The sequence below is a fragment of the Protopterus annectens genome, chromosome 4.part0 (assembly GCF_019279795.1).
Source record: "Protopterus annectens isolate FY-2018-M chromosome 4.part0, PAN1.0, whole genome shotgun sequence".
NCBI lineage: Eukaryota > Metazoa > Chordata > Ceratodontiformes > Protopteridae > Protopterus > Protopterus annectens.
In genome coordinates this window covers 836,447,624-836,467,294 of record NC_056733.1, presented here as the reverse complement: position 1 = coordinate 836,467,294, position 19,671 = coordinate 836,447,624, and the positions used below count along the sequence as shown (strand labels likewise).

Genomic DNA, 19,671 nt, shown 5'->3' with positions numbered 1-19,671 from the left:
GGTCTCTGGAGCTTGTGGTGCGAAGGGATTAGGATTTTTTTAGATGTAGCATTTCTAACAGAGCTAGGTCAGACATGGCTTTATAAGTCAAGCAGAGATCACCTCTTAGTAGACGATATGAGACAGAGAATAGCTGGAGATTTTTGAGTCTGTCCATGTAGGGCATGTGTTTAAGGCCCAGGATCCTTTTCGTGAGGTACTTTTGTGGCCTCTCCAGCTGTTGCAGGTGTCTAGTGAGGTACATGCCAAACGGAGCATTATACTCTATGACTGGTCTAATGAGGGAAGGGTAGAGAGAAATGACCACCTCTTTCTTCCTGGATGCAAAACCCTTGGTAATGAGATGTGCCACATAGAAGGACTTTCTGACCAGAGTGGCAATGTGGTGGTCGAAGGACAGGTTGCTGTCAACCTGTGTCTTCAGATCTCTTATAACACCTTCAGTCTTCAGGGGGCTCCCATCGATGTGGTAATTAGTGGGAACAGAGTTTTTTTCCAAAGGGAATCATGACGCATTTTTTGGCATTAAGCTTAAGGCCATGGTTTCGACACCAGTCATTGGTCTCAGTGAAGCCTTTCTGTAGGATGTCTGCCTCACTTCAATCGTTAATAATGGCTCCCAGCTTGTAGTAGTCTGCGAACTTGGTTAGCCAGAGTCCCTCCGTGTTGGCCTAGACTTCTGAGAAGTAGATGCCAAACAGGAGAGGACCCGGGACCGATCCCTGTGGGACTCCACTCATGAATGGTCGGCAGTCTGACTTGGAGTCTGCTACTTTCACACTGTGGGTTCCATCTGTGAGCCAATTTGCAACCCACCTAAAGATATAGGGGTTGATACCTAGTTTGGTGAGTTTATCAATAATTCCTGAGTCAGGAATGGTATTAAAGGTCTTGGCCAGACGTAGGTAGGCTGTATGAATTGCCTTACCTTCATCCACAGCTCTGGTGACTGACTCAAAGAAGTCAACCAGGTTGAGCAGGCATGATCTACCTTTCACAAAACCAAATTGAGTGGTATCTAGAGTTTGGAGATTCCCTGTATCCTTGCTAATTAGGTCCATGATGATGCGCTCTACAGCCTTATATAGCAGACTCTTCAGGCTAATGGAGTGATAATTTCCAGGGTCTGTAGTCGCTCCTCTTTTATGGAGAGGGATGACTGTAGATTCGGTAGACAAAGTCTGAGGTGAGGCTATGAGTGAACAGGGCGCACAGATGCGTTTGCCAGTTCACTTTGTAATTCATGTAGAACACAGCCAGGGATATTATCGGGTCCCATGGAAGCTATATTCTTGGCCTTGGACAATGCAGCTTTAACCTGTGCTGTAGTAATGCTGGGTGCCTGGCATTCTTCTGGTATTGGGATTGGTCCTTTAGGGTGGGGAAGACACATGACACACATAGGTTATTACTAAGCTAACTGCCCTTGTGAGCCATTTTTAAGCCTAGTCTGTTATCCCTTGTGAGACTCAAACCCCACACCTTGTGTTTGTAAGGCAAACACCTTAACCATTAGGAAGAGAGGTAAAGTTGGCACTGAATCTGTCAGCCAGTATGTTGGCAATATCTGTTGGCTTAGTATAGGAGGCACCATTGTGCAGTAACTCAGAACAAATCTGGGTATTGAAGGCTTTGTGGTGGTTTTTAGTGTCTGCCATAATTCTGCCTTCATAGCTGGCTTTGGAGGTTTTGATGAGGGATCTCAACTTTTTGTTGAGGTTAATAAGAGAATTTTTCCAATCTAGGGACTTCGCCTTTTTCTGCAACAGTTTCTTCCTTCTGTTGTAGAGTTTATTAATGGCAGGGGTCCACCAGATTGGCGTCATTTTTTGGAGGACAGCATCCTGCTAATGTTGGGTATGGCTAGTTCCATGCATTTATGTACATGTTCGTACAATGCATTGGTGTATGATTCGGCAGTCATGCATCTATTTTCCATTAGCATGGGTGCCGTGAAGTTAGCCACCTCTGCTTTTAGGAGTCCAAAGTCAGCTATAGAGAAGTTTTTCATGGTGGATACTTATGCGGGGGGGTGTATATGAGATGTGGATTTCCATACTGATTAGTTTGGGGTCGGATCTAACCAGGGAGGAATTGACTATTGGTGCAGAGCAACGGTTGCCCATGTTAGTAATAACCAGGTCAAGGATGTTACTTCCTCTAGTGTGGATAAGAATGAGCTGGTCCAGGGCATTGGAACTGATAAATTCCAGGAAGCACTGGGCCAGTGCATTGGTGCATGAGTAGTTTTCCCAGATGATGGAGGGGTAGTTGAAGTCACCTAGTATGACAGTGTTGGGTTGGATCTTAATAGTTTCCATGGTGCTTAGGAATGTGGAGCGAGTCTTGGGACATGGTTGGGGACCTACAGCAGGCTATGACCTGAATCTCCGTCTTACCCACCGTTAGTTGTACCTGGCTAAACAAGGAGAAGGTTACTGTCACAGCTGCCTGTCGGGTGCCAGGTTCCGCCAGATAACCCACGTACTCGGGTCACTCCACAACAAGTACAAATATGACTCGGTCATTGTCCATGTTGGAATGAATGACTTGAGACGTACCTCCCTGGACTACATGAAAAGAGACATGGAAGAGCTCTCGGATCATGTGGCCCAGGCAGGTATGACCCTAGCCCAGAGTAGCATCCTGCCATCGCCCAGAATGATATCGCAGTGCAAGGAGATATTTATTGACTTCAGCAATTGGCTAAGCTTCTGGTGTCATTCTAAGGGAATCCAGTATCTGTCTGCCTGGTCGACAGACCACTATGCTTTGCCAGAGATGGCCTGCACCAGTTACCCCTGGGATTCTGGCTAAGGCTCTTGCCGCCCCTATAGTGCCTTTTTAAGGCAAGGTTCAAATGACAAATTCACCACCATAATAGGTACAGGCAAGCAAAAACTGAGGGTAATGCTACTCAATGCTAGAAGTCTAAACTTCAAAATGCACTCACTCGAGGCACTCCTTAAAATGGAGAACATAGATATCTGTGCAGCGACTGAGACCTGGTTCAAGGCCCCAGAGAGCACCCCTGCATTACCAGGGTACAAACTCATACCACACCTTTCGGCCATCTAACCTGGACCGGTACACCAAAGGCGGAGGTGTGTCCATATTCATTAAGGATATCCACACCTCCAGGCTAGTTGTCCAACATAATGCATCTGAGATTATCCAAGTGCAACTAACTCTAGGCAAAACTGCAATCCAAATTGTAGCTTGCTACAGATCCCCCACCATACCCCAGGATTCCCACTCCTCTTTTCTTGATATACTGGAAAATATTAGCGTTCAACCAAAAACCCTAATAATGGGCGATTTCAACTACCCCATTAACTGGGAAAACTACTCATGTACCAACTCCTTCGCTCAACGCTTTCTGGAATACATAAATTCCAATGCCCTGGATCAACTTAGCCACACCCCCACCAGGGGCAACAATATCCTAGACCTAGTCATTACCAACATGGGTGACCGGTGTTCCACACCTGAAGTCATCTCCTCGTTGGTCACATCCGACCACAAGCTAATCACCATAGATATCCACATCCCGCCCCCCCACCTTCCATTAAGGAAACCACTGTAAACAATTTCTCCAAAGCCAACTTCATGCTTCTCAAGACAGAAGTGGCGAACTTCATAACACCCACGCAGATGGATAATACAGCTATGACTGCCGAATCCTACACACATGCACTCTATAAGCACTTACACAAGTGCATGGATCATACTATCCCTAACAGAACCAAGACGCTATCCTCCAAAAAAAGGAAGCCAATCTGGTGGTCCCCCTGCCATAAACAAACTCTACAACAGAAGGAAGAAACTGTTCAAAAGAGAGTAAAATCCCATGAGTGGAGGAGGTCCCTGGTCAGCCTCAGTAAGAAGCAGAGATCCCTCATAAAGTCCTCTAAAGCTAGCTACAAAAACAAAATCACCACTGATTCTAAGGACAATCACAAAGCACTCTATAGGTATGTCAAGAATCTCAATGGCAACACCCAGATCTGCTCTGAGTTACAGCACAATGCCATGAAAATTACAGAACCAACTAATATTGCCAACATCCTGGCAGATAAGTTCAGTGCTAACTTTACCCCCCCTCACCTCCTAAAGGCCCCATATCTATACAGGAAGAATGCAGAGTCCTTGTAATGACAACTACGCAGGTAAAAACTGCACTCTCTAAAGCCAAGAAGACAGCATCCATGGGAACATCCCAGGCTGCGTTTTACATGAACTTCAGAATGAAATGGCTCCCCCCACCTAAGCAACATGTTCAATCATAGCCTCATGTCAGGCTTCGTACCCAATGAATGGCACACAGCAACAGTCATCCCACTCCACAAAGGGGGAGCCACCACGGATCGTGAGAACTATCGCCATATTAGTCTGACGAGCCTGGTCTGCTAGGCCATAAAATGTATTATCATGGAACTCAGACACTGGTAACCTCTAAACTCTGGACCCCACACAGTTCGGGTTTGTGAAAGGCAGATCATGCTTCCTGAACTTGATTGACTTCTTTGAGACAGTCACCAAAGCCGTAGACGAGGGTAAGGTGGCACACACAGCCTATCTTGACCTCGCCAAGGCCTTCAACACTATCCCCCATTCTGGAATTACAGATAAACTCACTAAACTAGGTATAACTCCCTACGTCACAAGATGAGTTGCCAACTGGCTTACTGACAGAACCCACACTGTAAAAGTTGCAGACTCCAAATCTGACTACAAACCAGTGACAAGTGGAGTACCACAGGGTTCAGTCCTGGGTCCTCTCCTGTTTGGTATCTACTTCACTGAAGTACAGGCTAACACAGAAGGTCTCTGGCTAACGAAGTTTGCAGATGACTGCAAATTAGGAGCCATAGTAGAGTCCCCAAACGATGTGGACATCCTACAGAAGGGCCTCAATGAGACAGATGCCTGGTGTCAGAGCCATGGCCTCAAGCTCAACGCCAAAAATGCATTGTCATCCCCTTTGGTAAAAACTCTGTACCCATGAAATACCACATAGGTGGCAGTCTACTTAATGCCGAATGTGTGATGAGACCTTGGGACTCAGGTGGACAGTAGTCTCTCCTTTAATAATCGCATCACCACAGTAGTCAGGAAATCCTTCTATGTGGCACACCATCACAAAAGGGTTCTCATCCAGGAAAAAGAGAGGTCATTTTCCCCCTATACTTGGCTCTCATTATAGGGTACAATGCCCCCTTTGGATAGAGTAGAACACCTCTTTTGGAATGTACCTCACAAGACATCTGCAACAGCTGGAAAGGCCGCAGAAGTACCTCACAAAGAGGATTACCAGACTCAAACAGATGCCCTATGCTGACCGTCTCAAAAAACTCCAGCTTTACTCTGTAGCATATCACCTACTCCGAGGTGATCTCAGCCTAACATACAAAGCTATGTCAAACCCAGAGCTGTTGGACATGCTACACCTAAAGAAATCCCAATCCCTCCGAGCTACACACTCTAGGGACCTAAACCTGGTCACCACAATAAACGGAACATTCTGGATGGACAGATTCTTGTCCCAGAGATTTCCCATACTCTGGAACCAACTACCCATCTATGTCAAGCAGAGTTCCTCATTAGCAGTCTTCAAGAAACATCTTGATGAGTGGATGGGAAATAGGAAATTCACCCCGGGGATCACTTCTGTGGCTCTGCTCGACAGGGGCACAGGAAAATAACTTTCTTGGGTGGCGAAAGCCAGGGAACCTTGTTGGCTAGGCTTACTTAGGCCCTTAAGTCGATAGCCTAGTAATCTATGAACCTATGGAGCACCTCAGATGCATTATGCTGTGCTTCTAGTCTGGAGGTGTGCATAACCTTTATGAATATGGACGCAACACTGCCTTTGAAGCATCAGTCCATGTTTTGGGGTCGAAAGGCGAGGAATGAGTTATAGGCCTGGTAGCGCATGGGGTGCTTTCTGCTGCTTTAAACCAGATCTCCGTTACGGCACAAATGTCGATGTTCTCCATTTTGAGGAATACTTCGTGAGTGCATCTTTAGATTTAAACTTCTAGCGTTGAGCAACAAGACCCTCAGACTGCAATTATTTATAGCTGTTACGGTGGTAATTTGGTCTTTGGAACACCGCCTAAAAAGGCACTACAGGGGTTGCAAGAGCCTTATCTAGTACCCGGAAACCCAGGGGTGACAGATGCAGGTCATCTCTGGGAAAACATCGAGGTCTGTCAATCAAGTCATCCCAAACAGACAGATACTGGATCTCTCTAGAATGGACATCAGAAACTTAGCCAATTGTTGAAGTTAATCATTTTCTGTTTGTACTGCGGTATCATTCTGGGAGATGGTAGGATGTTGCTCAAGGCTAGGGTCATACTTGCCTGGGCCACATAATCCGACAGCTCCACCATGTCTTTTCATCTAGTCCAGGGAGGTGCATCTCAGGTCGTTCACACCCACATGGACAATGAAAGTCATACTTGTACTTGTTGTGGAGTGACCTGAGTGCGTGTGTTGTGTCAGATTCTGGAACCTGAAAGACAGCCGACTGTTGCCTTCTCCTTATTCAACCTAGTGAGTGGGACATCAGTGTGCCTCACTATTGAGTCACCTATGATTACTGTACTGGGCGAGCTGTTTTGCCTTATGGACTTAGGTTGAGGAGCACACTGTGTAGGTGAGCTGTGTGTCTTGTGGTTTGTGCTGTGTTGTGGTGGTCGAGTGTGTTTCTGCCTTGGAGGTCTCTGCTGTTTGGATAGATTTGTATTAAGAGCCTCCGCGAAGGTGGGTGTGTGGTTTGTGTTTTTATGTGAGGGCTGTGATGGTGGGTGTTCTGGAGGGCTGTGTGTTCCATGTGGTGTAGTGCAGGTGTTGACCTTCTCCTCTTGACCAGCTATTCTGGTCTTGGCTGGTAAGTACATGGCTTCCAATTTGGAGATACAAGTGCATCTTTCGCAAGGATGGAGCTTCTGATTTCAATTTTCTCACTGGTATTTACACAGCTATTGGGTGGCCATTTGATAAGCATGCTTGAAGTCTCCTATTCTCCTGCTCCCATTTTTTTTTTGTGGTACACCATCACTTTTTCCATTCTCTATAATATTTCAAATATCTTTATTAAACATGACATTAAAAAGTAACTATGTATGTATAGAATAACAGAACACAAACCACACTTATTTTTCTGCAAAATATATTTTAATTTTCATTCACTCCAATATTACATAAATTGCTCAATTCTTGCCTTCCCTTAAATTTTACTCCTCTTCCTGAATGCTATTCTGGATATACTGATCTTACAAATGCTGGCCAATTTCCAATGGACTGGGGAGTGGAAAGGTCGGAATGGACTTTCCTGGGTCTTGGGAGAGAAGGTTAGTGTGGTCACATCAGAAATTACCGTTGGAAATGGGACCATGGGACATGTATATCACTGTCTTCCTACTCTTCTCATTCTCCTTCATTTTACTAAATACATTGTAAGAGTCGGATAAACAATGACTGTGAAGGGGTGAATTGAGGAGCTATGCTTTCACATCCTTCTTCACTTTATTAAATATATTATAAGCACGGAGTCTCAAAAGCAATGAGTGCGAAGGGGTACAATCAGGAGCTGTGTTTTCACATCCTCAGACAGGGACTGGATCTTCAGTCAAGAATGCTTCCCAGTTACAGACTCTTTACAGCAGTCCTGGCTGTTGCATCTACAGCATCAAACTCGTCTCAGAGATGCTTCCCAAGTTATAATGAAGTTTAAACATGGCTAAGGAAGGAAGCGTTTTGATTTTTGTCCAGCACTCCCTCACAACGGTTACCAAATTGCTTGAGGGCATGCTCTCCATGCCTTAAAATATGGGTTTGACAATTTAAGGCCATAAAAGCCAAGTTTAAAAATCATAAACCTTCTTTCCAAACATGTCAAACAGTCTGCTCACTCTGTCGTTAGAGGGTGTGTTAGGCCCCTCCCCCCCCAGTCAGGCTAGTTCCTCTAGCAGATTCCAGGAATACTGTCTGTATCAACATTTTTTTAAAAGGAACTTAGACAGTCCTGACCCCTGTAAAAATGATCAGGCCTCATGGAGGTTGGGTGTCTGCCTCTAGGGAGGTAGCATCAAAAAGCATCCAGGAGAGCTTCCTGGTCTGAAAGAACAGCTACGGACTTACGTGGAACAAGTCCCAGAAGACCCATAGCACTCTTTCTAGAAAGCAGAGTTCACCTTTCTGTGCCAGTGGAAGTGCCATCTCATTAAGATAGGATATCTCCAATTGAAAGGTCTTCTACTGGTGTCAGGGACCACAGTGTCTTCACTATTTGTATCATAGGACAAGAGAGAGGATATCTATTTCTACTCCAGATTCTCCACTTCATCTTTAGAATATGAAGCATTAAAGTCCATCACAAAGGATGTTTCTCTTTCTTTCAGAAGGCTGAGTTTAGACACAGATGGCTTTAAGACTTTGTACAAACTGAGGAAAAAAAACCTAAGCCAGCTTAGCCAGGTCTTGAGAGGGAGGGATGAGCTAACTACTGACCTATAAAGTGTTAGTTTTTACCATAAGGGATTTGAAAGCCCTATAGGGAAGGTCTCCTGGGTTCCCGTTTCTTAGCAACATGAATGACTTCAACAAACACCAAGGAGGTACCACCAAACCCCCGTGTAGCAATCACTGCAGCAGATATCTGGTTCTTACATTCTTATGTTCTGTGGTTGTCCAGTCCAGTGGGATATGCTAGGAACCAATGCCAAGGTGGCCTCTAAAGGTGGATCACCAGAGGCCTTGGCTGTAACAAATGTCAGCCCACAAAGCTGACATCCTCTGACCTACAACTCTGAAGAGATAGCTGTATGATACCCTGGTCTACTTTGGCTTTAACTTATACTTATCTTTAATGGGGTGGGGGTGGGCATATCTAAAATGGCCACTAGCTTGTTTTTGTTCAGGTAGGCCAGGAGAGCCTTAAATTTTGATGTGAAATTCCTGGGTCTGAATCCCTGACATCACAATTAGCTATGGATCCAACCCTAAAGAGTAAACAAGCTAACTGCATTTGTTGTCTATAAGCAAAATGACTAACTTTAGAGGAGATGGACTTGCACTATACGTCTACCTTGGGCATATGCTTCATAAACAAACTAATCTTTGTACTAGAAGTTCCTATGAAAGACTCTCGAGGAAAACAGAAGTAGAACATTCCATTTGGTTAAAACCTGGCCTGAAGGACAAAAGAATGCACTACCCTGTAGAAAGTACAGTTGTGTACACTTACCGTAAATGTAGATGTTCGAGTGTATTCACTGTTGCAGTCATCACATTTGGGTTAGCTGCTTGCAGTAGCCCTCAGTCAGCCTGATTATCAAAGTCTTGGGTCCTGTGTTGGTTGCGGTCTCATCTTCTGTGACGTCCGGTAGTCAGGGGTATAAAGCATGCAGCCAATGCCATTACATCAGTTTTTCTTGCCCCAGATGTCAGGTGCCCCCCTAATGGGAAGCAATCAAAAAAAAAAATATATATATATATATATACACACACACACACACACACACACACACACACACACACACACACACACAAGGTTATACCTCCAACAGCAAAAGCAAATACACCAAAAAGCTTTTAAGCATAGTAAAACAGAGTAGAGGTTTAGCCAAAAGAAGTCAGGGGACTGGAGGTAGGGTAACCAGGACTGCAACAGTGAATACACTCCAACATCTACATTTATGGTAAGTGTACACAACTGTACTATGTTCTTCGTGTTTCACCGTTGCAGTCATCACATTTGGGTAGATTCCCAAAGCTAAGGATGGGAGGAGGACTTTAGGTAGCATTAGGACCAGCTATAAGGCCCTGCAAGACTGCAGTGGCAAAGCCAGCTCTGGATTTAGAAAAAATTGGTAAATGGTAATGCTTGGTGAATGTATGTACAGAACTCCAGGTAGCAGCTTCTAGGATGCCCTGGTATGGACACCACTGAGAAAGGCTGTAGAGGTATATGCAGCCCTGATTGAATGGGGTCTAATCACCTGTGGGATAGGTTTTCCATGGTGCTTATAGCAGAAATGAATGCAATGGCCTATCCATTTAAAAATGGTTTGCTTTGAAATAGCCTTCCCCTCTGCCCCTGCAGCAAATGCCACCAGCAGTTGATCAGACTTCCTTTGAGGTTTAGTCCTGTCCAAGTAAAATCTAAGTTGTCTGTGCACATCTAAGGAGTGCAGTATCCATTCCCCTTTGTTCTGTGGATTAGAAAAGGTGGTTGGCAAATGAATGGACTGATTAAGAACCACACTAGATACCACCTTGGGCATGAAGGAAGGATTGGTCCTGAGGGACACCCTGTCCTCATGAAAGATGATGAAAGGCTCCACTGCCATAACGGCCTGTACTTCAGATACCCTTCTTGCTGAAGTGATTGCTAAAAAAGGCTGTTTTCCAAGAAAGGAATTTTAACTCTGCACTTGCAGCTGGCTCAAAAGGAGGAAGAGTGAGGTTTTCCAATACAAAGTTAAGGTCCCAGGCTGGAGTTGGGGCTCTCCTGGGTGGTCTTAAGTTTTTGGCCCCTCTGAGGAACTGCTTGAGCAGTGGATGAGAGAAAGAGGGGTGGGTTCTGTGTTGTAATGAGCTGAAATGCCTGAAGCATGAATTCTGATGGAGGAAAAAGAAAGGCCCTTGTGAAGCATCTCAGTTAAGTATTGAAGAATCTGAGGTAAATTGGGCGCTACTGTGCCCATCCCCTGAATTTGATTCCAGGCACAGAATCATTTCCATTTTTCAGCATAAGATTGTCTAGTACTAGGCCTCCTTGCTTCCAAAATGACATCCAACACTTATTTACTGACGGATGGTAACGGAGAGATTAGGTAATTAGCCAGGCTGCCAGGTTCAGGGTTTGAAGCTGAGGGTGCAGAATCTGGCTCTCCTGCTGTGACAGCAGGGTAGGGGTTTGAGGCAGGTGCCATGGAGCCAGCAGTGACAAACTGCGCAAGAGGGGGTACCAGTGTTGGCGTGGCCAGTCTAGTGCAATCAGTATCATCCTTGGTTTGTCCTGTTTGATCTTTAGCAGTACTTTGAAGAGGAGAGGCAGAGGAAGAAAGGCATAAACGGATAGATTATTCCAGCTGAAGGACAGAGCATCCACTTTCCAAGCTTGTTTGTGGGAAAGTCCTTGTGCAGAATTTGTCCAATTGGTAGTTCTGGGGGGAGGCAAACAGGTCTATATCTGGGCTCCCCCATTTGTTTATCAACATGTTGAAAGTCTTTGGTTCCAGTTTCCACTCATGTGGGTCCATGAAATTTCTGCTTAGGTCGTCTGCCAGTGTATTTATTTTCCTGGCAGGAATTGAGCCTGTAGATGCACTTGGTAGCTGAAGACTGTGTTCCACAGAGTCATGGCTAGTCTGCAGAGGGGATAAGAATGGGTACCCCCCCCCCTGCTTGTTTATGTATCACATAACAGTGGTGTTGTCAGTCTTCACCATTAATTGTCCTGGAAGAATGTGGTCCTTGAAGGCTGTGTCAGAGCATTCTGTACAGCTAACATTTCTTTTTCAATGATATGCAGGTGCATTTGACTTGGGTTCCATTTGTCCTGAATGCACTTCCCTGCCAGGTGAGCCCCCCCCATGCATAGTCTGATGCATCTGTTAGGGTTTGGGCGGCAGGGGGTAGAGTGAATGGTAGTCCCTTGTTTTGGTGGCAGGCCTCTGCCCACCAAAGGAACTCTAACCGTAGGCAAGGTATGATAGGAATCATTGCTTCTAGATCCTGAGAATGTTGACACCACAGGCTTTTTAGATACCATCGTAGTTTCCTCATATGCAGTCATGCATATGGAATTAGTAGAATGCAAGCGGCCATGAATCCCAAGGCTTGCAGTATTTGCTTTGCAAATAGCAGGGTTTTTGTGGACATTACTTTGAATTAAGTTGCCAAATGAATTTGTTTCTCTGGCGTGAGGAAAGCCATCCGGGAAGTTGTGTTCAAGCTTGCTCCCAGGAATATAATTTGTTGACAGTGTACCAGATGTGATTTCTTTTCGTTTATGGTGTACCCCAGACAAGGTAGCATCTTTTGTACAAATGCCAGACTATTCAAAAGTATGTTCCGGCTTTCTGCCTGAATTAGACAATCGTCCAGGTATGGGTAAATTTGAATATTTCTTTGCCTGCAAAATGCAATGACTGGAGCTAGGCACTTTGTGAATACCCTGTGCACAGTAGATAAGCCAAAGGGCAGTGCAGAGAACTTATAGAGCATGTAGCCTGCTTTGAAGTGTAGGTATCTTCTGCAAGATTCCCTGATTGGGATGTGCAGGTAAGGCTTCCTTTAAATCCAGTGTTGCCAACCAGGCATCTTTGCCTAGCATAGGAAGTAACTGGTGAAGAGTTAGCATTTTGAATTTTGAAATCACCAAAAAGGTGTTTAAGATAGAAAGGGCCAGGATAGGACACCATGAGTTGTCTTTTCTGGGTACCAGGAAAAGTCTTGAGTAGAAACCTTGCCTCTTTCTCTTCTGGTACAGTTTGAATAGCCTTTATGTTTAAAAGAGAGAGTATTTGCTTTTGAGCCTCTGCCCACTGATTTGGGGTTAGATCTGGCCAACCATTTGGGGTTGGTAACGTGTGGAAGTGAAATATGTATCCTTGGGAAACTATATTTAAAACATTTGTCCTGAGTAATGAGTTCCCAGTTTTTTGCCTGCAGAGCAATCTTTCCCCCTAAAGGAGCAGTCAGTTGAGAAGTGCTTGGAAGTTTTAAAGTTAAGTCATTGAGACATTTTACCATAGGGGGGAGACTTAATACTCCCTGATTTGGAAGTGGGAGCTCCCCACTGCTTAGTCCTGTGCATACCCTGGGACTGAAGCCTGGATGCTCTGCTGGTTCTGGGTTTGGACTGAGAAGGCCTGGAAGAGGCAGGAAAAGACCAATTCTTAGAGGGCCAATGCATACTAAATCTTGGAGGCTGTACTTGTAGGAAATCTTTTAACAGTTTGCATAGATTTAGCTTTTTCCTCCATCTTTTTAAGAACAACTTCTGCTTTGTTGCCAAACAGGTGGTCCTGATTTAAGGGAACATCCAGCAATTTAGCTTTAACATGATCTGGCAAAGATTGCTCCTTAAGCCAAGCATGCCTTCTAAGTACAGACCCAGTGACAGCAGCCCTGCAAGATTCCTTCTAGTGAATCAAAACCACATTGCAAAGTATGCTTTCCAACCTGTTCAGCAAAATGCATTAAATCCTTACTTTCAGCACAGTCAGGAATCAACATAATTTTCTGTTTAAGCAATCCAATAATATGCTGCTGATACTTTAACATATGAAACTGGCAGTTTAAGGCCCTAATGGCCAAACCTGCAGAAGTGTATACCTTCTTACCCCATCTATCCAGCACCCTGGAGTCTCTATCAGAGGGGGTAGGATTTTTGGCAGTAGTAGCCTTAATGCCCTTGGGTCCCTGTGAAATGGTCTCAGGATCCGCAGAAGGATTTTTAAAAAGGAACTTGTGAGAGTCAGGAACCCTGTAATATCTATCAGGTTTTCTGGGAGCAGGAGGTAAAGAGTCAGGGACCAAGCTAGATTCTGAAAAGGCATCATCAACAATGTCTAGTACAGGAGGGATAGCTAAAGGCCTGTGTTGGTGCAGGACTAAGAAATCCCTAAGCCTCTTTTTAGAATCAGTGTAATCCTGGCTTTCACAGCGAAAGTGCTTTTTAAGAGTAAGCAGGGTTTCACCAAGAGAGAAATCCTCTGGGGGGAAGCAGAGGGAATACAGTCCTCTGCATCAGAATCCCCATAGGTAGATAAGGGTAAATCCTGGTCATCAGAGGAAACAGAAATTTCAGAATCCTGGTCAGAAGTATCATAAGCAAATTCAGACCTAGGTCTCAGAGGGGGAAGGTTGGCTTCCCCTGATTAAAGTAATAAGGTCTTCAGCCATTCTTAGCATTTGTTTTTTAGGCATAGAGGCCTGACCATGCGGTCTGGGCGTCAGTTTTCTAGGCATGGTTCGGGTTTTAGGCCTTGAAGAAGATGGCATTGGTTTAATATGCAAGTCAGTAGGCCTGAATACACCCTCAGAAGCCAGTGCCTGCACAGTGGCTCCAGACCCATCCAAGGCAGAGACATTCGCAGGTTCCACAGTTGAAGCATCTCGTGGCATACCGGACTCCAAATGGGTCTCAGTAGAGGTCTGCAAATCTGAAGTAGCGAGCATCAGGGGCTGCGAAAGTGCCTCACTAAGCATCGGCGAACTGGCGATTGGCTTAGGAGAAGCGTCACTGGCAGCTTTGGGCCTAGGCGGCCTGTCTCTGTCTTTATCTTTGTGTTTTTTCGGAATGTCGGTAGTTGGGTGGCTTACTGAAGACATATCTGGATAATTGAACAGAGTACCAAAATACTTAGAAGCGTAAATATATCGACGACTAATAGTTCGTTGCTTAAATAAGGCACAAAACCAACAGCGAGGTATGTCGTGGTCAGGGCCTAGGCAAGGAATACAGTATGAATGAAAATCTTTGTGCGGTATTTGCTTTCCACAAGAAATACAATTATTGACTTTTACTGACATCAGTTTAGAGCAAGAAAAAGTTTCCTCAACGGGGTACTTTGCTTTAGTTGAAGACTTCAGTTCTGAAACTCGAAAATGAAAATTTCAGGAGTAGGCCGACCGGCACTTACGAACTGCTTCTGCTTCGGGCACTGCACGGCAAGAAAGACTGACGAAATGGCGTCGGCTGCATGCTTTATACCCCTGACTACCTGACGTCACGGAAGATGAGACCGCAATCGACGCAGGACCCAAGACTTTGATAATCAGGCCAACTGAGGGCTACTGCAAGCAGATAACCCAAATGTGATAACTGCAACAGTGAAACACAAAGAACATCAGACAACTTGAAAAGAAAATGATGGGGCAGGTATTTATACCAAGTACATGAAGACATACAAGATAAGGTAACATCAACCCAGCCAAGGGGGATGGGTGTTCAGCTCTGTAAGTTTAGTCAGATGTTGGCTCACACTACAGCAGAATTCCTTAAGGTTATGACTGCAACAGTGACCCCTGTTGAAATTTCACAAGTGTCAAAATCATGTGTGGCAAAAGTCAACCACACACCCTGAAATCAGTCGGCCCAAGCTGCATCTAATTTACAGAAGAATGTAAGAAATAATTTAATTTAGCCAACCAAACAGATCTCAAAATTTTCACTCGGATGAGGTGTTAATATGAAAGGCCAAACTGAGCCTCAGAAGCTACTTCCACTATTATCCTGGGGGAAAACTGAAGTAAATCACATATCAGAGCTAAAATGTTATTTTCTTGTGTGAAAGCATGTACATTTATAAGGCAGTATCCATTTCTGTGCACAGCTGGAATGTCAAAAGAGAGGACACACTTTCAAGGACATTCCACAGCCACCGTTACCAGTTTTGCAAATGAAAACAGTAGTATTTTTATCAACATACATTATTTTTTTTCTGTACAGTACTAAGTAGAATGAATACACACCTCAGCCTCCTTCTGCATTAAGATTCTGTCCTTGTCAACCACCTCTTCCTCTACTGGCCTGTAATAAACAAGAGATGCAATTAAGACATAATTTTTTAAAAGGAGAAATCAGAACGCATATGTTAGTTCAAACTTTAACTCAACTGCTGTTTAAATGATTGCAACCCTAACTATAACCCTGACTATAAAGAAGGATCAAAATACATTAAAAAATAGCTATCCTATACTTGGCATAAAACACTCAAAGTCAAAAAGTCTAAACAAATGTTCAGTACTTCCTATGTCATTTAGTGTCAGTGGAATGTGGTACCAAACAGCAAGGCAACGACTCGACCAAACTCCTGGACCACTTCTCTACAAGATCTCTTACACTATACAAAACGTACTTCTATATTCGTGTTTCTGGCCATGACCCAAGATCTGCTCTGAGAACTGATGTAGAAAAAGGTACAAGAAGGCCTTGGTTTAGGTTTTGCTGTAAGAACAAATTATAACCAGCAATCTAATATAGCTCTAGGATTCCACACTTTGAAAACTGCCAGAGCATGAAGAGCTTGAGACTCCACAAAAGAGCATTTAATGCTTTAAAGCATTAAACCTGACCTATACCTTGTTGCCAAATATCACAGTTTGTGTGCTGCCTCTGCAGTGACTTCATACAATTACAACTTGTTCATTATTTCTACACAGAGATGCTTCCTCTGTACTTACTGCATTTAAATTGGTGCATTATTCCTCCTCAGAGTTAATATGATTTGACATTGCTACAACTTTGGGTAACCCAGCCATCCAGTTCACATTTTACAACTTGTATACTACTGGTGTACATTATACACCTAATGCAATTGCACCTTGTGTGTTACTACTATGCAAGGACTACATATACACCTTTGGAACTTACTTTCCCTGGGCCACCTTTATGGGCCTCAGTTCAGCAGAAATTACCCAAGGAAAAATACTGTATATAATAAAAGTTAGCCTTATATTGCCAAACACAGTCTTCTTCAAATGTGAAGAAAAGGGTAGGGGGAGAGTATTAATGCTGTCTTGTGCAGCCAATTGTTCAGAATGCCATTGATACATCTGCACAGAGCCACATCAAGGTAAAATGGAGCCAGGGCACCCCAAACATGCACCTCTCCCTTTACTTAGCTATCTTTCCCCATTTACCATAAAATAACAGTAACGTTTTTAAGCTTTAAAGTGCAGATATTTTTTTTACATTTACAATGCAGAAATTTAATTTGATACACTGATTTCAACTTTTAGCAAAAAAAACACTGAAGTCCATTTGCTAAAAAAAACTCTATACTGAAAACAGTCAACATAAGCAACAAACATCTATTCCCTTTAAACATATATAAAATGCATCTGACAAGTCATTAAACTAAACAGGGGTGGTAACTTTTCTATTTAATTTCCTATTGCCAGAGCCATAACAATTTACAAGTGTAAGCAGCTGCAAGGGACATCATGCAAACACTGAATGGACAGAAATCTCCACATCCAAAGGAATTTCTTGGGACATGTTCTCTTGACTATTTAAAAAATAAATACTTGTTGAAATGAAATGATGCATTCCACTCATTTTTAGCACGACAGTATTGGTGAAAGGGGTTTTGGAGACCATGTTCCTGTTTTAAAGACATATAATTTGGCTTTTTTTCATCATAATCTGAAGTTTTTACCCAGGCACTTCTCATTACAATACCACACAGTCCAGGGGGACCATATAAACCAGTTTTAGATGCAAAATTACAGCAGCACAAAACAGATGATAGGTGCTATTTGTAGCTCTGACATTTGCACTGTACTTTACCAGAGAAGTAACTTGCTACTTTTAAAATAGTGCGGGGGGGGGGGGGTACTGACCAGAGTTGTTGAGCTGTGACATATTGCACTGCACTTTACTGCAATGACAAATTAATGTACATCATTAAAACACACACACTGTTAGCAGTGTAACACTACTGGTGTGGTTCTGTCCTGTGATGATGTAAAGTAAGCTATAGTATCATAAAATGCCCGTTTGCAGAGGAACAGACCAGCATTTAACTATGGACTGCTGCACTAAACACAGATGAGAAAAATATGGTAAGCAACACAGCACTCTACCACCATAGCTTTCAACCGCTGAAGTGCAAGGATTGGGGTCAAAGCAAGAAAATAAATATGACTGTTTACATTACAACATACCACCAAAGTTTGCAAAGATGTGGGTGGGGAATGAATGTTGCTGAGTTCACGGATGTCTTCTCAGATAAGATTCAACGTTTTGTATGTTCACTTTTTAGCAATGCACTAAAAACTGAATTAGCTTTATGCTTCTTTAAAAATACAATGATTTCCTATAGCATTCACTCTATTTTCAATCACTTAATTTGCTTTATACTTTAAAATGCAATGCTACAATTAACATTTATTTTCAAAAGTTCTCTTTCAAATGTCAGTTATCACAGGAGTTTAGGGTATGCAAATACTTTTTTTCTCTGTTGCACTTTAAAGATGGTGCTTATACCTGTATTTGTCAGTCCAGTATCAGCCCCAAAAAAGACAAAAAATTAAATCACTGGCATAGTCTGAACATCTGATTTTCACTTATACCAATATTTGTCAGTCCAGTATCAGCTCCAAGAAAAGACAAAAAATTAAATCACTGGGCATCTGATTTTCACTTAACATTGTACAAAAATATATGTATGGTACTATACATTTAACTGATTATTACTCACGTTACCCATTTAGTTTATGATGCATTTTCACACTGTTTTAAAACAAAGATTATTCATACCTGGTCATGCATATGCTAATTAGTTTATGAATATAAGTGAACCAATAAACTATAGGTTCTTAGCTGTTTATTAGGTTAACCACTACTAGGGCCCTTATAAGCCTAGCTGTGCAACCCAAATGTGGCCTATACATTTGATTTCTATAGGGGTGATTTACTGACTGCCAGTGTCCATCAGAGACCAACTGCCAGATTGAGGGTAAATTTGGGATTACCCATCCATTGGTCCAACATGTGCTTAAATAGGGTTAGGGATGAGTTCTGCTTCACACGAATGCCTGTTCCAGAGAATGAGAATTCTCTGAGAAACATCAATCTCTCCAACATGACTTATTTATGTCGCGAGCAAGATTTAGGTCTTTTGATTTACTAGTTTTGATACTGTTTCTTTTGCAGATGTGCAACAGGTTCATCAAAACAAGGCCCGGTGATGCCTTGTACGCCAGGCAAGGGTCACCTTTCAGATGTCTGTATGACACAAAGTAAAGAGACAGGGCTTTGAGGCAATTAGGATAGGGCATTGTGTTCATAGGTTGATACTAGGCTATCTGCCCTAGGGCATTTACAAGCCTAGCCAGAGTGTGTTTGGCTTTTGCCACCCTTTTAAATGAGGTTTACTGTGCCCTTTTTAGTTTAGTTTACTGTGCCTCTGTCTAGTAGTGACACAGAAGTGATCCCCGGGGTAAACCTACGATCTCCCATCCACTCGTCAAGATTCCTCTTGAAGAGAGTCAGTGAGGGGCTCTGCCTGACTTGGACTGGGATCCTATTCCAAAGTGCTGGGAGCATCTGGGTTATAAATCTGTCTCTCCAGCATGTCCTATTAATTTCTGTGTTGAGGTTCAAGTCCCTCGAGCGCGTAGCTCTAAGGGATTTGGATTTTTTGAGGTGGAGCATGTCCATTACTTCTGGGTTGGACATGGCTTTATACGTCAGGCACAGATCGCCTCTAAGTAGGCGGTATGCAACTGAGTAGAGCTGGAGTTTCTTTAACAGAGCAGCATAGGTCATCTGTTTGAGTCCCTTGATCTTCTTGGTGAGGTACTTTTGGGGTCTTTCCAGTTGCTGCAGGTGTCGGGTAAGGTACATCCCAAATGGGGCAATGTATTCAATTATGAGCCGGATGAGTGATGAGTAAAGGGGCACAATGACCTCCCTTGATCTAGATGTGAATCCTTTCATGATAAGGTGGGTTATATAGAAGGTCTTTCTAACCACTTTGGCAACGTGGTTGTCAAAGGAGAGATTACTATCAACTTGGGTCCCCAGGTCCTTAATTACTTCCTCTGTACTTAATGGATTACCACCTATGTGGTAATTTATGGGCACTTTGTTTTTCCCAAAGGGGATGATTATGCACTTTTTGGCGTTTAGCTTTAGGC

General features: G+C 43.4%; 1 protein-coding gene across 3 annotated transcripts in view; it reads right to left on the bottom strand.

Annotated features, from left to right (window-relative positions):
• The window catches only part of SEPTIN2 (septin 2), a 1,307,428-nt gene that overhangs the window by 136,365 nt on the left and 1,151,392 nt on the right, over window positions 1-19,671 (bottom strand). For all 3 annotated transcript variants that reach the window (XM_044068783.1, XM_044068784.1, XM_044068782.1), the window contains one exon: window positions 15,499-15,556. In XM_044068783.1, the coding sequence (XP_043924718.1) occupies window positions 15,499-15,556 (58 nt within the window). The remainder of the gene's footprint in view (window positions 1-15,498; window positions 15,557-19,671) is intronic.